Source organism: Melanerpes formicivorus, unplaced genomic scaffold (assembly GCF_026170545.1).
Source record: "Melanerpes formicivorus ecotype bairdi unplaced genomic scaffold, bMelFor1.0.p_v2 SCAF_46, whole genome shotgun sequence".
Classification (NCBI taxonomy): Eukaryota; Metazoa; Chordata; class Aves; order Piciformes; family Picidae; genus Melanerpes; species Melanerpes formicivorus.
In genome coordinates, this window is record NW_027142398.1 from 5,076,333 (window position 1) to 5,089,473 (window position 13,141).

The 13,141-nt window shown below is 58.0% G+C and overlaps 1 protein-coding gene across 2 annotated transcripts in view; it reads right to left on the bottom strand.

Moving 5' to 3' along the window:
* Positions 1-9,519: 9,519 nt before the first annotated feature.
* GRM4 (glutamate metabotropic receptor 4) overlaps positions 9,520-13,141 on the bottom strand; it is a 42,079-nt gene continuing 38,457 nt past the window's right edge. For both annotated transcript variants that reach the window (XM_068159812.1, XM_068159815.1), the window contains 2 exons: positions 12,301-12,547; positions 9,520-10,455 (listed from right to left, as the gene is read on the bottom strand). In XM_068159812.1, the coding sequence (XP_068015913.1) occupies positions 10,406-10,455; positions 12,301-12,547 (297 nt within the window). In that variant the 3' untranslated portion in view covers positions 9,520-10,405. The remainder of the gene's footprint in view (positions 10,456-12,300; positions 12,548-13,141) is intronic.

Here is a 13,141-nt window from a genome sequence, read left to right on the forward strand (position 1 = left end):
CATGAGCCTTCCCTCCCCGCCATGGCTGCTGGGGCAGCCCCCGGCAGCGTGGCAGGGCCAGGGGACAGTGCTGGGTGGCCCCAGGTCGAGGGGGGATGCAGCGGGGCCGCGCCGGCTTGCAGCGTTGCCGCGGTAACGGCGCCGGGTCCCGGGAGCCCTCCATTGGCTTATTGATTGAGCTGCCGTCAAATTCAATCACCAGTGAAAATGGATTTTTTAATGCCACTATTAGCTGCTTTTGAAAGGCAAATTGAGTTCACTTATACCCAGGCAGCCAGCGAGAAACAATTTGCAGGCAGCCAGACGGGCAGGGCCCAGCACCGGCCCGGGGAGGCTGGGAGAGAGGAGGAGAAGCTGCTCCTTCTCCTCCCGGGAGGTCCAGGATGGGAATGCTGGGGGGATCCTGTCTTGTGGAGGGGTCTCTCTCATGAGACCATGCCTGGTGGAGCACTGCACTCAGTTCTGGTGCTCCCAGCACAGGAAAGACCTGGAGCTGTTGGAGAGGATCCAGAGGAGGGTCACAAAGATGACCAGAGGGCTGGAGCAGCTCTCCTGCAAGAGGCTGAGAGGGTTGGGGCTGTTCAGCCTGGAGAGGAGAAGGGTCTGGGGACGCCTTAGAGCAGCCTTCCAGGACCTGGGGACTTTGGACAAGGGCTGGGAGTGACAGGACAAGGGGCAATGGTTTGAAACTAGAGCAGGGCACTAGGAAGCTCTTTAGAGTGAGGGAGGTGAGACACTGGAACAGGTTGCCCAGGGAGGCTGTGGCCACCTCTCCCCTGGAAGTGTTTAAGCCCAGGCTGGATGAGGCTCTGAGCAACCTGGGCTGGTGGGAGGTGTTCCTGCCCACGGTGGAATTAGAGGAGTTTTAAGATCCCTTCCAACCCAAACTGCTTTGTGATTCTATGAATGAGACTTTTCAATCCCTCAGTAACGCTCTGGGTGAGGAAGAGGAGGGGCAGAGCTGGGCTCTGAGGAGCTGCCATGGACATTGCCCCACATCTCTGCAGCACAACAGGGCTGGAAAGCCATCACCTGCCCTGGGGGGGTCAGAGACAGCAACATTTGTGATGAGGCTCAACGTAAAATCTCAGGCTGCACACTCTTGCCACGGCTCAGGGTGCGAAAGAAGATGAGGACCTGCAGCCCCAGGGATCGCAGCAGGCTCCTGCCCACACTGAGATGACCAAAGTGAAGCCAAGGCAGCATCACCCACCTGCACCCCCCCACCACAGCTCAGCAGAGCTCATTTCCTTCTAGCAGCTGGAAAATAAGATCCTTCCCTCCCTGATTAGGGAAGCAGATCCTCATCACTATGTTAAGTGGGGATCAATACTGCAGCCAAGTCTGAAATCAGCCCTGCCTGCCGAGGTGCTGAGCACTCCACTCTGCCCAGATAGAGGCTGAGCACCACCCCTGGGTGATCCAGCTTTGAGCAGAGGGTTTGATCTTCCTAGGTCCCCTCCAGCCACTGCCATTCTGTAACTGTGATGTTTGTGGAGCTCCTGCAGGGCAGCAGTACCAAGCACCAAAGCCCTCCAGAGGCCAAAGGACAGGATTGGGGCTTATGCCACCCCTGCAACCTCCTCAGCTCTTCCAAGAGCTCCTCTGTGAGCTGCAGAGGTGTGGCAGCAGCTGAGGGGCTCTGTGCCCCCCAGAAGGTCAAAAGATGAAGCTAGAAGCCTGCCCTGTGCTGAAACCTTCTCCAGAGGAGGCTGCAGGGAAGCAGCAGGGTGGGCCCCAGCCACCATCCCCAGGTGCAGCAGCAAAGGAAGAACCAAGGGAAGTGCTCCCCAAGCCCTGAAAGCCAAGATGGTAAAAGCAATCTGCCCTCCCTTTCTCCTGGCCCTGGCTCTCCCCTCACACATCCTTCCCTGAAGCCTTGTGAGATGTGCTCACACAACAGGAAATCCATTCTCCTCTGCTGCTTTTTCCTCTCTTTTAATTTCCCCCAATGTAAAGGATGAAGTCATCTCTCCTCCGGTGATGAAACATCTGCCTGGAGAAGCTTGCAGTGCAGGGCAACTTATTTTGATCACTGCTACATCTAATTACAGAGAAGAGAGAAATCACAGAGCACAGTTTGGGAGGTTTTTTCGCCCCCCCAAACACAAAGCAGCTGAAAAATAATCAGAAAGCAGCAGCTCTGAGAAGCAGTCCAGAGGCAGCTTCCCCAGCAGCCCTCAACAGCAGCAGCAGAGTGCAGAGCCACTGGGGAAGGGAGGGACCAGAGGGCAGGACCAGGGAAGGATCAATTCCTCATGCCAAGGTCACTCGGGAACCATCTCAGGCTCTCAGTATCCTCAAAGCCAAAGATCTCTCAAGCCAGGAAGCAGCCACAATCCACAAGCCCAGCAGCATCCAGCCAAGGCCAGGTTCTTGCAGGTCCCTCACACCTCCTGCAGTGCAGTGCAGGAGGAAAGAAGAAATGGTGGTGAGGCAAAGAGACACCTGGGGAACAGCAGCAGTGACTGACTCAGGTCACAGCTTTCAGCCAACAGAGCCTTTGGTCTCCAGGAGCCACCACACACAGAGACCAAGGGCTGGCCCTCAGAGCTGAGAGCCACTGGCTCACCCCAGACAGAGGCAGTGACACTGCAGCTCCAGGAGGAGACCCAGCTCGTAGGGAAGGTCTGAAGGAGTTCAGGTACAGCTTCAAACAGGCAGCAGCAGTGGCAGAGCCCTCCCGTTGGCCTCGATGCCTGATGCAAGCATGCTGCCAACAGGAGAGGTCTCAAAGGCACAGCAGGAATCCCACCCACGGCCCCAGGTATTCAGGAGGGGCTGATTGCTTCCCTTGTTTCTCTCTTTGAAGCCTCCACTGTGAAGCAGTAGTGGGGTGCAGCCTCCAGCCGCTCCTGGATGCTGTTCTCTGCAGGAGATAAAGATCTGAGGAGTTGGAAATAAAGCCTTAATCACCACTGTTGCCATTTCCTTGCCTTGCTCTTCAAGCTCAAGGGGAGCCCACGGCTAACCAGTAACAAACACCACCTCTAACGAGACCTTGCGTGGCAAGGAACCAAACACAGGCACCTGGGGAGCCTGCTCAGCTGCCTCACTGGAGGCACCGTGACAGGTTGTTTAGAGCAGCTTCCAGAGGGAAAAGTGCACAACAGACAGAAGGCAACCTGCCCCCCCACCTCTGCCCCCCACCCCTCTGCCCTCCCAGCTGCCAGGGAAAGTTGACTTCTCCCTCCCCACTGCAAGTTTCCAGAAGAGGCAAACCAAGTCTGCCTGTGATGAATGGAGTTTGGCAGCTGCCTGGGACAGGTACAGCACTTCAGCCATGGGAACCCAGCCCAAAACCTTCAGATGCTGCAAGGAAACCAAAGAGTTGATGGGAAGGATGCCCAAGCACAGGCAGGGGGGGTCCTGAGTCCTCCTTTTGCTTCACAGGTGTTTGTCACCAGAGCTCTGCTGGCCTCCATCCACCCTGCCAGGGGCTCAGAGGATTGCAGCCACTGCTGCTTCTGCTGCTGGAGAGTGAGGACACACAGACACCTGCTGCTCATCCCTCAAGCACTCGGCACACACTGCTTCCATCCAAGGCCAGCAGCACCTGGAGAACAGGCTGGGGCAGCCTGAGGCAAGCCCTCACCACCCCCGGGAGGAATTAAAGCAGAAGTCCTGCCTGCCACGGACCTCCTGGGCTGCTCCTGAAAGGTCACATCCCTCTGCTTTGTACTCTTGCTTCCACCAAGCTGTGTCTATAAGAGAGACAAATCCAAGCCTGGGGCTCTCCAGGCTGGAATTAGTCCTCTGAGCTCCCCGTGCTGGGCACACACAAGTGGAGGGAGCTCAGAGTCAGCCCTGCAGAGCTGCAGGCTCCTGCTCCCCGAGCAGCACAGATCTGGTGCTGACAAGGTCAAGGCCAAGAAGAAAGCTCACCCAGGGCTGAGGGGAGGCAGAGGGCTGGGAGATTAATCACCACCCAGCTGTCCCTGTTTGCAGGGAGAGAGAAGGGCTGGAAACCAGAGCAGCTGAGAGGGGTGGAGGACATGAGGGATGCAAGATGGTGTGGAGCTAGATCCTGGAATTCAGTCCCTGGCTCTGCCTCCCATCCACACAGCATCTGCTTTCCTCCCTGCATGCCCCCACTTCACCTCTTGGTCTCTGTCTCCTCTTGGAGCCCTGGAAGCTCTCTGGGGCTTGCAGGAGGAAGTTCCTCCAAACACAACCAAAGTCCCCAAGTCAGCAGGGTCAGAGGGAGAGCTGCTCCTAAGCCTCGGCAGGACTGCCCTGAGGGACAGAGTTCTTCCCTGCTGCCTTGCAGGACACAGGAAGAGTGCTCCCAGGCTGCTCTGCCAGGCTGTTTGGAGCAGCACTGTTTGCCCAAGCAAACAGCTTGGAAAGCTCTGCAAATAGCAGCGAGTTGGCTAATTGGGAAGGAGTCAGAGCACCGCAGAGAGAAAACAGACACCAAAGGCAGCAAAGAACATGGCTGGAGGGGTCTGGGCACCCCAAGGGCACATTTGCCCTCCATAAATTGTTATTCTGGGTCCCACTGCCTCTGACAACAACACTTTCTGCATGTGTAAATAGGAGCAGACTCCTGCAATTACATGGCAATCAGAGGCAAATTACATTCTTGCTGTTTACTTTCAGTGTCCTTAATTAATCCGGTTATTAGACGATTAATGAAGCTTGTTTGGTGAAAAACTCATAGCATTTGCAGCAAGAGCTCACACATGCACCCAGCTGGCATCTGGCTCTGCAGAGCCAGCAGGCTGGGCTGCAGGCAGCAAGTCCAAGCCTGAGCCCCGATGCCACCAGAGCCAGGGTGCTGCTGACACCTCCCCGGGGCTCGGGGCCCGCAGCGAGAGAGCAGCTTGGGCCTTCAGCTCAGGCTAACCAGGAGACCCCAGCGCCTGGGGACACAGACCCCCCTCACCAAACGCGGCAGGAACCACACCAGCAGCTGCTGCCAGGACCAAAGCTGCCAGAGAAGGCTTCCAGCTCCAGGCAGCTGCCGGCCCTCAGCTTCCCTGCGCCAGCAGCCAGCTCCCGCAAAGCCCCACAGGTCACCCCAGCTTGTCTCTGGTTAAGCCACCAATAATTAAGTGGCATGTTCATCTAACGATCAGATTGCTGCACCAGGAGCATGAAAGACGGAGGAGAACTAATTAAGCAGCTCATTTGCATACTCCAGCGTTTCCGGTGCACGTATGGCGTTCCCATAGCAACCAGGATAAAGGCTGCTGATGGTGTGTGGGTTTTATCGGGTGTTAAGTGCTGCTCCTTCCTTTTGTTATCGCCAGCAGCTCACAAAGGCTCGGGGAGGGTGGAGCGGTGACACCTGGCTCGGGAGAGGGATTTCTGCACAGCGAGGAGGAGCAGAGCACGGAGCCTGCTCACGGAGCCTGCTCCTGCTGCCGTCGGCTCAGACAGCTGGGGGAGGCTGCAACACAAACCCCTGCCCTGGCACTGCCCTTCCGTGAGCCGCTTTGGCCCCAGCCCCATGGAAGAGACGACCGTGGTGGTCTTGGGCTGATGGTTGGACTTGGTGATCTCGGAGGTCCCTTCCGACCCAAACAGTTCTGTGGTTCTGTGACAGCTCCAGAGAGGCCTTGCAGAGGACTGCACCGAATGGCACAGCCTGCAAGCAGGCAAGGGCTGGCTGCAGGACCTCCAGGATGCTGTTTGCAGCATCCAGAACACGTCCAGCACTGTGGCTCTGGGTGACAGCCCCCAAAGGCTGCAGCCCAGGAGGAGCAAGAGGAAAACTGGGCAGGCAGCAGCCTGGGGGGCAGCAGGTTCCCAGCACTGGGCTGCAGTCCAGCACCATCCTCCTTTCAAGTCACTTCTCCTAAGCACCAAGAGGCTTTCTGCATTGTGTTTCTGGCAGGAAAGCTTTGCAAGGCCTGGGATCAGATCTGAGCTCTGCAGCAGGGAAGTTCAACCTTTTAATCAATTAAATATATTCTAAACTAAATGTAACCTCTTAGCACTCCAAAACCTGAGTGAGGCTGACTTCAAGAGCAAGCCAACAATCCCCCAGTCCACCTCACTCCAGCTCTCCCTGGCTGTGGACTGGCTTCAGGCCAATCAATTATCTGGGATTTATTTGTTATTCAGCTTCCCTTCAACAGCCAATTTCCAGGCTGTGAATTGCAGGTGAGCAGCTCCTGCCATGGCCACACTCTGCTTTCAGAGCAGCTCGGAGGGAAGCAGCTCTGCTGGGCTGCCTGCAAGCCAGGGAACCACTTGGCCCAGGGCCATGCACAGCACTACAAGGGCTGGAGCGAGGCAGGACGCTCTGGCTGGCATCAGACAGTGCTGGGGGGGCTGGAGGGACACATCCTCTGTGGCATCCAGCAGCAGTGTTTGTGGATGCAGACACAGCCCAGGCTGCAGGGAGCATGTCCCAAAGGCTGCTTGGTCCTGCCAGGCCTGGGAAGAGACACTGAATTTCCTCCCCACACGGAGTGTGAGCTGTGCAGCCCTGCACCAGCAGAGCAGGTTCTGTGCTGGGGACCAGATGCCTGCAATCCAAACACCAAGGCCCAGCCTGCAGCAATTTGCCAGGCTTGGCAGAGCAGCCTCAGGGGGGAGGCTACAGGGATGAGACCTCAGCTGTTCTGAGGTCTCATCCCTGGCTAAAGCCATCCTGGGCTGCCCCCAAGCCTGCAGGTTGGGGTGCAGGTGGGGCAGGGCTGACCCCCTCTCCCAGGGTGCTAGGAGGGGAAGGATCCCGAGGAGCAGAGGCAGCAGTGTTGGTGCTCCCTGCAGCAGCTGCCCTGCAGCTAACACCACTGCAGGAGTGAGCAGGGCCTGTGGACACACCAAGCTCTGGCCCCTCCACCTGAAACACTGCACCTCACTCCTGCCCACACCAGCACAGGGGGAGGCCTTCCTCTGTCTCCAGCCTACCCAGCACCCTGGAAAGCTCTCCTCAGCCTCCAAACTGGAAGCAGCCTCCCTTGCCCATCCTCAGCCTCAGCCTCCCCTTGCCCAGCCTCAGCCCCAGCCTCCCTTGCCCAGCCCCAGCCTCCCCAACATTGTTTTCATTCCCCCCCCTTTTTTTTATACTCAATAAAAACATAATTACAGGCTTTTAAAAAAAGCAAATTATGGTGACATACTTTAATTATCTCCAAGCAATGGAGGACTAAATTACACAGTCAGGGAATCAGAGGTTACCTAAAAATAAAAGCAAGAAGCTTCATTAAATGCTAATTGCAGCTCTCGCCGCTCAAGTGAGAGCTCAACACAATCTGCTGCCTCCTCACTCGACCCTCCAAGAGAGCAGCAGGGCTGGGGAGACCCCCTCACAGCCCCCTGCCTGCGGGGTCCAGCTCACTGAGGGCAAAGCAGACCCTTGCTTGCCCAGCTCCAGCCTGCTGCTGGTCCTTGCCCACTCTCAGACATCCCCCAGCAGCTGCTCAGCAGCTCTGCCACACTCATCACAGCTCTCCATCCTCCCTGCTGCCTTCCCACGGCCCAGGAAAAGTGAGTTCAAAGTCTCCATTCGCATCTCCAAAGCTCCCAGCGACCCCAACAAGGGCCTGGGTTCCAGTTTGTGTCCACTGTCCTGTCCCTGGCCACAGCCTCTTGCCCCCACAGCTCCTTTAGCCCTTGCTGAGCATTGCTCAGCTCCCCTCTGGGGCTGCTCTTCTCCAGGCTCTCAGCCTCTGCTCCTCACAGAGCTGCTCCAGGCTCCTACTAATCCTCGTGGCCCTCCTTTGGGCTTCCCTCCTGCTCACCCCCAGGCAGCAGAATTGCCTTCAAGACCACCAAGCAAAGCAAAAAGCTAATCCTGCTGGACACCAGCTCCCCACACCGCCCCAGCAGCAGCTCTCCCCCTCTGCAGGCAGCAGCACCAGAGCCTGCCCAGCTCCACATCACTCTCCATCATCTCAATTGCTTAAAGACTGCTCCCTTTTAATTAGCTCCACAATCAAATAAGTGTCTGGAATGGAGCAGCCCTGGGCCAGGAGATGCTGCCTCACATCGAGCAGCCGTGCTGGGGGGGCACTGCCTCCACCACCAAAACCCTCCCAGTGCTGGGAGGGACAGCAGGCTGGTCCAGCACGGCCAGTCCCCAGCCACAGCCTCCCTGGAGGACTTGGACCATCCCCCCTCGCAGCCAGGCAGGGGAGGGAGGAGTTGCTGTCAGCCTTCCCAGGCGTTATCAGGCAGAGCCGGGGTGGAAAGCTGCCTGTGCAAGCAGCAGGGTAGCATCTCAGAGCTAGGAACAGCACCGGAGACATCAGCTCAGGTTTTCTGGGAGCCCTCCGCACCAGACAGCATTTCACATCTGATCCGACAGTGATGGATGCGGTGGGAAGGGAGCAGATTTTCCTGCCGAGCAGCTCCTTTGACAAGTTTGATCTTATCAAAGTCCTGAGCTTTTCATTCCACTGCTGCCTGCTTTTTTTAACTCCTGCCTTCAAGCCAGGCTCTGCCCTCTCCGTGCCGGCACGGAACGGCTGCAGCTCTCTTCTCGCTCTGATCCGCGGCTGGAGCTCCCCGCGGTGCTCAGAGCTCTGCCCTCGCCGGGACACAGCCCGGGCAGCCCAGCAGAGCAAGAGCAGAGCAAGAGCAGAGCTGCAGGCGAGGCACAAATCGATCCGGGAGCAGGCAAAGCACAGCAGCAACTTCTCCCAAGCTCAGGGAAGGGCATACCTGGGCACCCGCAGGTGTGGGGAGGACATCCCAGCGCTCGCAGCGCTCCTTGGGGAGGTCAGGACCTTGCTGCCAGCTCCGGCGCTTCTGCTGGGTGCCTAAAGCAACAACCTGCCCCGAAGGCCAGGCTGGAGCCAGAAGAGTGAAGCCTCCCTCGGGGCAGGGCAGAGCTGCTTTTAACAACTCCCTAATTAGCACAGATTGGTCCTAATGGGGAGGGTGGGGCTGACCTCCCTCTGAAGGAGAAGGAAGTCCTGGTCAGGCTGGAGGGGCTCTAATGACTCATGAGGCTCAGGTGAAGGGTCCTGCACCTGGGGAGGAGCAACCTCCTGCAGCGGGACAGGGGAGGGGGCAGCAGCTCTGAGGAGAAGGACCTGAGAGTGCTGGGGGACAAGGAGCTCCCCAGGAGCCAGCCATGTGCCTCATGGCCAAGAAGGCCAATGGTGTCCTGGGGGGCATTCAGAAGCCTGTGGCCAGCAGGTTGAGGGAGGTTCTCCTCCCCTTCTACTCTGCCCTAGCCAGGCCACAGCCAGAGTCCTGGGTCCAGTTCTGGGCTCTCCGGGTCCAGTTCTGGGCTCTCCGGGTCCAGTTCTGGGCTCCCCAGCTCCAGAGGCAGGGAACTGCTGGAGGGAGTCCAGAGGAGGCTCCAAAGCTGCCGAGGGGCTTGGAGCAGCTCTCTGAGGAGCAAAGGCTGCGAGCCCTGGGGCTCTGAGCAACCTCATCTAGTGGAGGATGGGGTTTGAACTACTGCCCTTCGGAGGTCCCTGCCAGCCCAACCCCTCCTCTGCCCCCCTGGTGTGCTTGGCCCCCCCAGAAAACCTTCCCCAGCAGCCAAGAGCAAGGCAGAGCCTGGCAGAGTCACCAAGAGGCAGCAAACAGCTGAGTGCAAAACCAAGGTCTTTTATTAGAAATCTGCTGTATAAAAATGTTCATGCTCCACACAGTCATCCAGGAACTCAGAGACATCCAGGCACTGAACTGGGGGTTGCTGGGGGGTGGGGTGGGGGGTGGGGGTGGTTTGGTTCTTGACTGGTCAGTACACAAAGCAGACAGGTTTCAATCCAGGAGGTCATCACAGACATTAATTAAACCACCTACAGAAATCAGCACTTGGAACACACTCTGGGTTGGATTTGCTTTTATTTTGTTCTCTCTCTCTTTCTCTCTCTTTTTTTATTAATGAATTTATTTCAATGTTATCTTTTTGGTGGTTTTTTTGTTTGGGTTTTTTTTTAAGTCATTTTTCCCTTTTTTTTTTAGTCTTTTTTTTGTTTGTTTTTTCTTTTCCTTTTCTTTTGTTTTTTCCCCTTGCAACACAGAGGGTTTGGTAGAGGTGGGGGAGGGGGGGAGTGAAGAGGGACAGAGGAAGATAGGAACAAAAGAAGGATGGAGGGGTCCCAAAAAACCTAAAGAAAGGGCAAAGAGAAGGATCTGCACAACCACAAACGACCTCAGGAGCTCCAGAGAAGGGAAGCCTTCAGTCTCTGCTTCTCTCTTTCTTTCTCTCTTTCTTTCTGACAGGGAAAAAAATATCCACTCCCCAAAGGCTTGCTGGAGCCTGCCCCCTCTGCCCCCCTGCTCCAGTCCCTCTCCCCCGGGCGCTGTCCCCCTGCGGTGCTCTCTCTGTGTCGCTTCTCTCTCTTTCCTGTTGCTGTTTTTTTGCCGCTGTTGGTCAGCACCTTCCCCGGCAGCTCTGCCCACCCTGCTGCCACCTCCCTGGGTGGCTCTGCGCTGGGTGCTGTGGCTGAGCTCCCCCCGGCCTCGGCAGGCTCCCTGCCAGGAGCTAGATGCCGTGGTTGCTGTAGCTGACATAGGTCTGCTTGGTGGCCAGAGCTGGGGAGACACAAACATGGAGCATCAGTGAAGTCCACCCCCATCCCATTGCCCCAACCTGACCAGCACGGGGAAAAGCCCTTCAAGATCCCCCAGCCCAGCCCTCCTCTGGCTCTGCCCAGGCTGGGGCTAAGCCATGGCCCTCAGCACCGCAGCTCTCTGGCTTTGGAACCCCTCCAGGGATGGGGATTCAGCCACCTCCCTGGGCCAGGCCTGGAGAACCCTTTCAAGGAAGAAGTTTCTTCTCATGTCCAACCTAAACCTCCCTTGGGGCACCCTGAGGCCATCTCCTCTTGTCCTATCACTTGTTCCTAGGGAGCAGAGCCCAACACCCCCCTGGCTCCAGCCTCCTGTCAGGGAGAGCAAGGAGGTCTCCCCTCAGCCTCCTCTGCTCCAGGCTGAGCCACCCCAGCTCCCTCAGCTGCTCCTCACAAGGTTTGTTCTCCAGCCCCTTCAGCAAAGCCCAGAGGAAAACACCAGACAGGAACAAATCCTCCTGCTCCCCAGGCTGTGCCCAGCTGCAAGTGGCACCTTGCAAGGTCCCAGTTTGTCTCAGGGTGCTTGGTGCAGATCCCACCATGAGCTCCCCAGGTCCTGGGGGCTCAGCAGACCCACAGGCACCCTGCAGCCAAGGACACAGAGGGTGGCTGGGCACAGGGCAAAGCCCAAGACACCACAAGCAGCACAAACTTGTCCCCTGCAGAGCCTGGCAGCGGGAGGGGACATGCAGCAGCTCTCCTTTGGTCTTGGTGCCTTGCTGACAAATGAAGCTTGCTGCAGATTCCAGGCTGCTTTTCCCAGATAACAATTAGATAGGCCAGAAGAAATGAGAGCTGACAGAGCTATTTGTTAGCCACACTGCTCTCCGAGCCAGGCTGCCCGGCCCAGAGCCCTGGGAATTATTTATCCTGTTGTTTATTTAAGGATACGTGACCCTGCCAGTGCCAGAGTGACAAACAGCCCCTCAGCCCTCCCTGACAGCCACACCAGCCCCCAGCACTGCTGCTGTGCCATGCTCCCTGCCTTGGCACAGCCCAGGAGCACGCTGCCAGCCCAGCTCACACCGAGCTGCTCTGTTCCCCATGGGAGGCACAGCAGGGCTGGGGATGTGGCAGATGGAGCTCAGCTCACCCTGCTCCAGGCACAGACCACCCTCAGGGGGTCCTGCTGAGAGTCCTGGGGGAGAAGGATGCTCAGCATAGCTGAGAGCAGGTGGGAACCATGGAATCATAGAGCCACAGAATTGTTTGGGTTGGAAAAGGCCTCTAAGGTCATCCAGTCTGACCTTCAGCCCAGCCCCCCCATGGCCACCAAACCACGGCCCCAGGTGCCATGGCCACAGGTTTCTCGAGCACCTCCAGGGATGGGGACCCCACCACCTCCCTGGGCAGCCTCTGCCAGTCTCTGACCACTCCTGCAGCAAAGAAACTTTCCCTAATGTCCAACCTAAGCCTCCCCAGCACAATTCCAGGCCCTTTCCTCTCCTTCTGTCATTGCCTACGAGGGAGAAGAGACCAACCCCCACCTCTCTGCAGCCCTTCCAGCAGCACTGCCTGCAACAATCACTTCCTCCTTCAAGCCTCTGGTTTTGGAACAGGCACAGAGTTCTCCTCCCAGGGGAGCCTGGTGACTGCCACTGTGCCAGCCCCAGCTCCAGCCTGGCCCTGGGAAGAGCCCAGGCAGAGCCCAGGCAGAGCCTGAACACCTTCCCCCTCCAGGCACAGCAGATGTCCCTCTCTCTGCCAGCACCGTTTGCATCCCCGGAGCACAGCACGGCCGCAGCCCAGGCCCTGGGCTTGCCAGCACCACGCTGGTCCCTGGCAGGGGCAGCTGCCCAAACCTTACCTTGGGTTTCCAGGTTTTCACAGAGCTCAGACTTGGCCTCCCCGTTGGGGCGGAACCCTCCCTTCTGGGAGAACTTGTTGGACATGGTGGCTGCGGTCACCACCGCCTTGAGGCTGCGCTTGCGCTTGGGGACGTTCTGCTCCGGGTGGAAGAGGATGATGTACACCTTGGGCATGTAGAGCATGCCCAGGGACACCGAGGCACTCAGGCTCACCGAGATGGTCAGCGTCGTGGTCTGGATGTACATCTGCAAGACACAAGGGGGCAGCTGGCAGCCGCGGCTCTGCCGGCCCCCCGGGGTGGCTGGGGCAGGAGCAGAGGGGACAGGGAGCTTGGGGATGTTGTGGGTGGATGATGCAGAGGCAGGGAACCAGGGCTGGAAATGTTGGCAGTGTTGGGTCGTCAGGCTCGAATGTGGCAGGGGCCAAGCTGCACCTGGGGAGCACTTCAGCTCCCTTTGGCTCTTTCCCCTCCTGCAAGCAGGCAGAGGCTGTGCCAGAGCCCTGACCCAGGGCCCTGATGTGGCCTCCCTGTGCCAAGACCTCCCAGCACCCAAACCCGCTCCAGCAGCAACCTGCCAGCACCCCAACTTGAAAACACCTCCAGAGATGGATCCTTCTTGCCCTCCTCATCCTCTCCCTCTCCTCTCCAGCACCGGCAGCAGGCTCCACCAGCCACAGGGTGGGAGCTGCGCTGCTGCAGCGATGGGCACAGCAGGACACCCACTGCCAGGGCTGGGACAGGGCAGCCCCAGCTCCCCCAGCTGCCCTCAACAGGTGCTGCCCATGTCCCAGCTGCCTCCCTGAGCCGTTGTGATGTAAGTCACATCTCACACACCGAC